The following is a 7,500-nucleotide window of genomic DNA, read 5'->3' as shown; positions in this document are numbered from 1 at the left end:
CATAAAATTAGTACCTATTTGGGAAATGGAAACTCTTATTAGCGTGTGTGTGTGTGTGTGTGTGTGTGTGTGTGTGTGTGTGTGTGTGTGTGTGTGTGTGTGTGTGTGTGTGTGTGTATTTTACTACCTCCAGGTCATAAAAAACGGGTCCATTTAGGAGGGAAACTTACATAATCAAGCATCAGACTACGCTTTATGGAAAAGGATAATAAACTCACATCTTCCGCCACTCCTGCACAAGACGCTCTTTGAAATGTTTTGAGAGAGAGGAAGAGAAAGACTGAATAATAAGAAAAGAAATGAAACAAGAGAAGAAGACAAGAACAAAAACAATACCAGGTCACACTAGGAAGAAAAAAATAACAATAAAAAAAAGAGAGAAGACAAGAAATGAAACAATAACAAATTAAAACAGAAAGAGAAATCCTAAAGCAAATAAACAGGAAAAATACAAAAAAAAACAAGAACAGCAACAGATCACATTAGAAACATCACCAAAATCAGAAAAAAGAAAAAAAAACACCCTTGAAAACCCCAGAAACTTTCACTAAAAACCAGTGAGAATTACAGCAGGTCAGACACCGAAATACCTCAGAAAACATCACTAAGGGAACTGTAAACAAAACACGAGATGGAGTAATAAAAACCACTAACATATAAAAAAAAGTCTCCTTACTGCTACATCAATCCATTGTTAAGAAAAATAGAGTTCCCAAAGAGCTGTATTTCTCAAGCACTTAGGGAACTGTAAGCAAGACATAAAAGGGAGCAATAAAAACCAATATTATAACAAAATAAGCTTCCTTACTGCCATATCAAGCTATTGTTAAGAAGAAGAATGGTCTAAGAAGGCATTAAGGAGGTAAAAAGACAAAGAAAACGGGTATATCTTAGTGGACCAGCATGTCACATTGCCCTATATATTGAAACACTTCTGCCCCGCACCTCCGCTACTTTCAAAAGGCTCTAGTTGAAGTTCCACAGGATTTTAAGGCTTTTCTGTGATCCTGGTGATAGATTAACAAGATTTCTACATCATTAACAGGAGAAACACTCTTGAGAACCCTTCTAATCATCTCTGTGGCCTTTGAAAATAGTCGTGATTACAGAGCAAAGTGTCTCTGAATACGGGTCATTGCCTGCACCTTGCCTACAACAGTGGACGGGGATAGCGGTGGCCCCCCTCCCCCCTGACACCCCTGACCGCGCGGCTCGTGCCCTGCCAACCCTAATAGCTCTGTGGCGGCCAGTCTTTGTGCGTCACAGGATGATGAATCGAGAGTAGTGTGGTGTCGTCTTTAGGGTGTGGCTGATGGAGGAGGAGGAGGAGGAGGAGGAGGAGGAGGAGGAGGGCCCCCTACCTGAGCTGCTTCAGTCTCTACCTGTCCTCGTTTAGTGAGGTTGCACACACACACACACACACACACACACACACACACACACACACACACACACACACACACACACACACACACACACGAGTAAACACAAACATGTACGGACACGCAAACAAACATCTGCACTCTCTCTCTCTCTCTCTCTCTCTCTCTCTCTCTCTCTCTCTCTCTCTCTCTCTCTCTCTCTCTCTCTCTCTCTCTCTGGCACAATAATAAGGGAAAGTTGTTGAAATTACATTGTTTCTTGTAATGATACCGAGACCTGAAATCCTGCGACTCCTCAATGTTACCTGTGCTTCCCATCGCTGGTCTGCGGCAACACGCAACACTCCCTCGCTAACCTTATATAATTTCCACCACCCTCCCTCACTCTGGCTCAGCACCGCACCAGCGCCTCCCCGGCCTCCCAGTTTACCAGACAGACTGTGGCGGGCAGACATTTCCGTCTCGTTCAAGGACCACACACCCTCTGAACCGTTTGTAAATACCAGGAACTTTATTTGTGAAAGTAAACACACAAAATCGGACTATTCCTCTACTGCCCACCCGCTGGCACGCTGGCCACACAGGCGACGGAGCGGCGGCTACAGTAATGAACTTCACAACGAAACGAAAAACAAAACAAAACATCTATTATGCATGTACTATCAAACAAGATTAGAGAATCAATAAACAAACACTCATTCTCACTGTAATATGAAAGCTTTTACCAGACTTGGGGGGAAAGGAGGTTAAGGGAGGAGAGAGAGAGAGAGAGAGAGAGAGAGAGAGAGAGAGAGAGAGAGAGAGAGAGAGAGAGAGAGAGAGAGAGAGAGAGAGAGAGAGAGAGAGAGATAGGCTATAATGATCTATGGGATGCAGAAGATGGGCAAGAAGATCAAGGGAGAGACGTGAGTTGTGGGAAGAGATGAGAGATGGAAGGGAGATGAAAAGCCTTGGTTGATGAGGACGTTCAGAGGAGATAGATTAAAGGGTTGAGTCTTGAGATGTGCGGTGATGAGGTGATTCGAGGTATTAGAACAGGTTAGATAAGCATAGGTGAGAGAGAGAGAGAGAGAGAGAGAGAGAGAGAGAGAGAGAGAGAGAGAGAGAGAGAGAGAGAGAGAGAGAGAGAGAGAGAGAATTATGAAATGACAGGACATAACTTCCGAAAATGTGGAACGAACTAGCAAAAAAACAAAACAAAAAGACAAAAAAAAAAAAAACATCAATAATCTTTCTAATAAGTCTTTTGATAATTTAGAGACGACTTCAGATATCTAAAACCCAAACAAATGCACAAACACACACGTAATTTCGTTATCATCTCCTCTCCTTTCCAAATTTTATCTTTGTTCTACTTTCCTCCTTTTCTCCTCTACTTCCGTCTCTCCCTTTACGGCACACTCTTCCCTCCTTCCCTCCCTCCCTCCCTCGCCCACCTGCCATATCCAGACGACGAGGTACATACAGACAGGTGAGACAGGTACTGGCTAGCTGGCTCACACACACACACACACACACACACACACTCTGACAGGAGAGCGAGGTAATGGTGGTGGTGGTGGTGGTGGTGGTGGTTATTTACATCACATTTCTTTTCCTCTTTTCCTCATAATTTTTTAATATTTTTTTTTATTCTTTCCTTCGTTCTTTCTTTCTTTCTTTTTCTTCTTCATGTGTTAATTAACTTTTCTCTTTATTGTTTGTTTTCTTCTTTTTCTTCCTCTTCTTCCCTTTTTCATTCTACTTCTTTTTTTCTTCTTCTTCTAGGTATGTTCTGCTTCTATTTTCTCCTTTTCTTTTTCTTCTTCTTACTATCATTTTATTATTGTTCTTATTCCTCCTCCTCCTTCTCGTCCTCCTCCTCCTCCTCCTCCTCCTCCTCCTCCATTATTATTCAGATCTAGCACAGAGTAAGTGGTTCCCCGTTCACTTTGTCTTGTCAATTATGAGGATCAATGAAGTGCTGTATGTGTGTGTGTGTGTGTGTGTGTGTGTGTGTGTGTGTGTGTGTGTGTGTGTGTGTGTGTGTGTTGATGTACTAAGAAACGTGACACGCATGTTTGTAGAGAAAGTGTTGGTTTCTTTAGAGTGAGTGAGTGTGAGTGAATGAGTGAGCGAAATTCAATAGTAAACATCAATACCACCACCACCACCACCACCACCACCACTGCCACCACCACCACCAGTACTTCTAATACAACCACCACTACAAACACCACCACCGCCACTTCGTTAGCTGTTATCACATACCATTAAGACTCCATATACTCGTACTCTCTCTCTCTCTCTCTCTGTCTCTCTCTCTCTCTCTCTCTCTCTCTCTCTCTCTCTCTCTCTCTCTCTAATGGCTGGTAATTGAGGCCTTTGTTGCATGGATGTGTTTGGGGGGAGGTGATAGAGTGTGTGTGTGTGTGTGTGTGTGTGTGTGTGTGTGTGTGTGTGTGTGTGTGTGTGTGTGTGTGTGTGTGTGTGTGTGTGTGTGTGTGTGTGTGTAAGTGTAAGCATGACGCGCTGTAAATTAATATCCTTTCTAAATAGGAATTACACACACTTAAACCGTGAAAACATGAAATCTTACGTACTTAAATGGTGCAGATTCATACTTACAAAGTCACGCCATTTCTTATACAGTAAAATATACTTATACAGAAGAACATACGGTGAAAACAACACGTATACAGGTAATGCAAATACTTGAACTGTGAGGGAAATACGTATATGTTAATAGCAACAACAACAACGACAACAACAACAAAAATACACCGGAATGAAATGGAAAAAAAAAAAGTGAAAACGGACGCGAAAACTGAACAATCGAAAAACAATACAGTGAAAAAAAAAAAAAAATGGAGTGAGAAGGGGAGACAAAAACTATTTTCTTTTCAGTGCACACACACACACACACACACCACACACACACACACACACACACACACACACACACACACACACACACACACACACAGAGAGAGAGAGAGAGAGAGAGAGAGAGAGAGAGAGAGAGAGAGAGAGAGAGAGAGAGAGAGAGAGAGAGAGAGAGAGAGAGAGAGAGAGAGAGAGAGAGAGAAACACAAAATATAACAAAATAAAACCCTACATATTTTTTTTTTCCAGCACTCATTTCCAAACCAGTTCACAGATCACTGGGACTGCATTAAGTAAAGACAATGTAGTGGCAGGCCAATCAAGACCACATTCCACCACTCTGGCTCTGGGGATCATCTTGGTCTGACTGGTGACGTGCAGAGGTCTCATATATAAATACATGGCTACGTGAAGAGTTTAAAAAGAGGCGGTCTGCAGGGGAAGAAATACAAGGTAACACTCACCAATTACAGGAAAGAGTCTTAGAACTTCTTGGGAACTGAAAAGAAAAAAAAACACGAGTTGAATATAATGAGGAAGAAAGGCACGAAATTGTCTTTAAACTTTCAATACGAGAAAAGATCGACAGAAGAGAAAATGTTCGATTCTTTCATCTGAAAATTACGGAAAGGGGCAAAGTTATCACAGAAAATGCTAGCTAGAAACGAAGAAAAAGAAGAAAACTAAGATAAAAAAAAACGAATACACGGAAAAGATGAAAATTAAGGAAATTATCAGAGATGCCTTCAATAAGAAAAAAAAACTATGAAATAAAGAAAATTATCATATATAGTTTAAAAACAGAAAAAAGCTCATTAGACAAAAACATTTTAGTAAGAGCACACACACACACACACACACACACACACACACACACACACACACACACACACACACACACACATCACTAAAGTTTGCTTATATAATGTTCTTCTCTATGAGGCCTCTCTCTCTCTCTCTCTCTCTCTCTCTCTCTCTCTCTCTCTCTCTCTCTCTCTCTCTCTCTCTCTCTCTCTCTCTCTCTCTCTCTTTCTCGTTTCCTTCGTACCCAGTAACTTGACACGCCCACAAAAGAGAGGACTTGAAAAAAGAAGGGGAAAGAGATGGGGGAAAAAAAGCAATTGAGAATGGGCGAATAAAATGGGAAAAAGGAAAGAAAGAAAAAGGGAAAGTAAGAAAACATGGATAAGAACATACGATAAAATAAAAAAAATGAGAAAATGAAAAAAAATAAAACAAGGAGAAAAAAATAAAAGGAAAATGGGAGAAGAGAGGAAGAGGAAAGGGAAAGAGGTGGGAGGGAGGGAAGCGAGGTACAGAATATGGACAGGTGTCTGATGCACCTGAGTGGTGATGAGCACACGTCATATCCTGGTGTGTGTGTGTGTGTGTGTGTGTGTGTGTGTGTGTGTGTGTGTGTGTGTGTGTGTGTGTGTGTGTGTGTGTGTGTGTGTGTGTGTGTGTGTGTGTGTGTGTGTGTGCTCGAGTGGTGCTTTTCTGTGTGAACTCTCGAAAAAACCACAGACTCAATGGTGAGAGAGAGAGAGAGAGAGAGAGAGAGAGAGAGAGAGAGAGAGAGAGAGAGAGAGAGAGAGAGAGAGAGAGAGAGAGAGAGATTCCTCACACAGACTTCTGCACAGACTCAATGCTAATGTCAGATATTCTTCCTTTAACTATAAGATTCAAGAAAATATGTAAGAAAATCGAGCACCCAGTATGGTTGACCGAGTACTTTAAGACGTCATATCAATGCACTTATTTATTGACTTCATCGTGCTGTATTCCAGTTCTCAACAATAACATGACCATCAATTGTAAAACTTTCATGAAAACCAGGAAGCCCGCCTTTTGGTTCAGTTTCAGTATCAGTATTCGTTACACAGATTAAAATTTGGAAAGATCAAAGGTTCTCTGTAAAAAATGGAGTAAGTCGCAGTGGTGTAGGACGATTATTCTAAAACCTTTACCAAACTACGTGATTCTGCTTCAATTCTGGCACCGGTAATTCTGTCGCGCAGATTAAAAAGGGCGATGATCAATCACTTGCTGTTTCAGAAATTCGCATCGATGGAGAACAACTTCCTATTCTGAAACTTTATTTATTTATTTTTTTCAAACCAGGGTACGATATTTTTATTCCAGGATTATTTCTTTTTCACGCAGATTAAAGCTTTCCACGATCAATCACTCTCTATTTAAAGAAATCCGCACTGACGTGGGACGATTGCTCTAAAACCTTTACCAAGCTGCGTGATCCAGCATCGGTCATTCTGTCACGCAGGCTAAAATGCGCCAAAATCGATGACTCCCGGGAGAAAAGTACACGCCTGCACGTCAAGGTGTGGGTCCCGAGGGTCTGGTGCAGCAGGGCGATGCATTTACTCCATTTCCTCTTATATTAAACTCTCTTGCGTCTGTGATTTACTTTACACAACCACTTCATCATTCCTTCACTTCGTCAACTCTTTCATTATTTTTCTCAATCTTTTCATCTTTTTTTTTCTTTTGCACTATGTACCACAGTCTCTTTAATTTCTGGTAAGCTTTGGAGCTCCCTGCCTGCTTCTGTATTTCCTTCTTTCTATGACTTGAATCCCTTTAAAATGAGGGACATTTCAAGATATCTTCCAATTTTGGATGATTCTTTTGACTTCTTTTTTTTTTTTTTTAACTGGCACCTCACTGGGCCTCCTTTCCGCTCTCTTCGTTGTCCCTGGCCATTGCCCCTCTTACTCGTATATGCAGCCCACAAAAGACAAAATCAATCACCAATTCTTCTATATCTGTGTGTCCACGCAAACAAATTCTTCCAGCGCCCGGAGTGTTGGCAAAAGAACAGCGCAGCTATAAAGGGGTTCAGTTCTGCACCGCCACTACCACCACCACTTCAGGCCTTTATTGAATTATGCGGCGCCTTCCTCGCTTTATTGACCGTTAAGATCAATGCCTAATATCTAAGGATCGGTAACTGCCAGGCATTATGTGCAAACTTTTGGATATGGTGAGGCATTACTGTTCCCGCCATCTTCCTTCCTCCCGCAATGCACATTTGGGCCTTATGGAGCTTCTGTTCAAGGCGGAGAGAGAGAGAGAGAGAGAGAGAGAGAGAGAGAGAGAGAGAGAGAGAGAGAGAGAGAGAGAGAGAGAGAGAGAGAGAGAGAGAGAGAATTTTCTTCTTTACCAATAGTCTCTCAGCACCTCCCACGTAACCCCCCACCACACACACACACACACACCTTTACGTGTTCAGGAA

General features: G+C 41.8%; 1 protein-coding gene across 3 annotated transcripts in view; it reads right to left on the bottom strand.

Annotated features, from left to right (window-relative positions):
* LOC135110554 (uncharacterized) overlaps positions 1-7,500 on the bottom strand; it is a 243,583-nt gene that overhangs the window by 76,192 nt on the left and 159,891 nt on the right. For all 3 annotated transcript variants that reach the window (XM_064022976.1, XM_064022978.1, XM_064022977.1), the window contains exon 6: positions 4,712-4,746. In XM_064022976.1, the coding sequence (XP_063879046.1) occupies positions 4,712-4,746 (35 nt within the window). The remainder of the gene's footprint in view (positions 1-4,711; positions 4,747-7,500) is intronic.

Source organism: Scylla paramamosain, chromosome 20 (genome assembly GCF_035594125.1).
Source record: "Scylla paramamosain isolate STU-SP2022 chromosome 20, ASM3559412v1, whole genome shotgun sequence".
NCBI lineage: Eukaryota > Metazoa > Arthropoda > Malacostraca > Decapoda > Portunidae > Scylla > Scylla paramamosain.
Note: the sequence above shows the minus strand (reverse complement) of the source record. Positions and strands in the feature narration are given on the sequence as shown.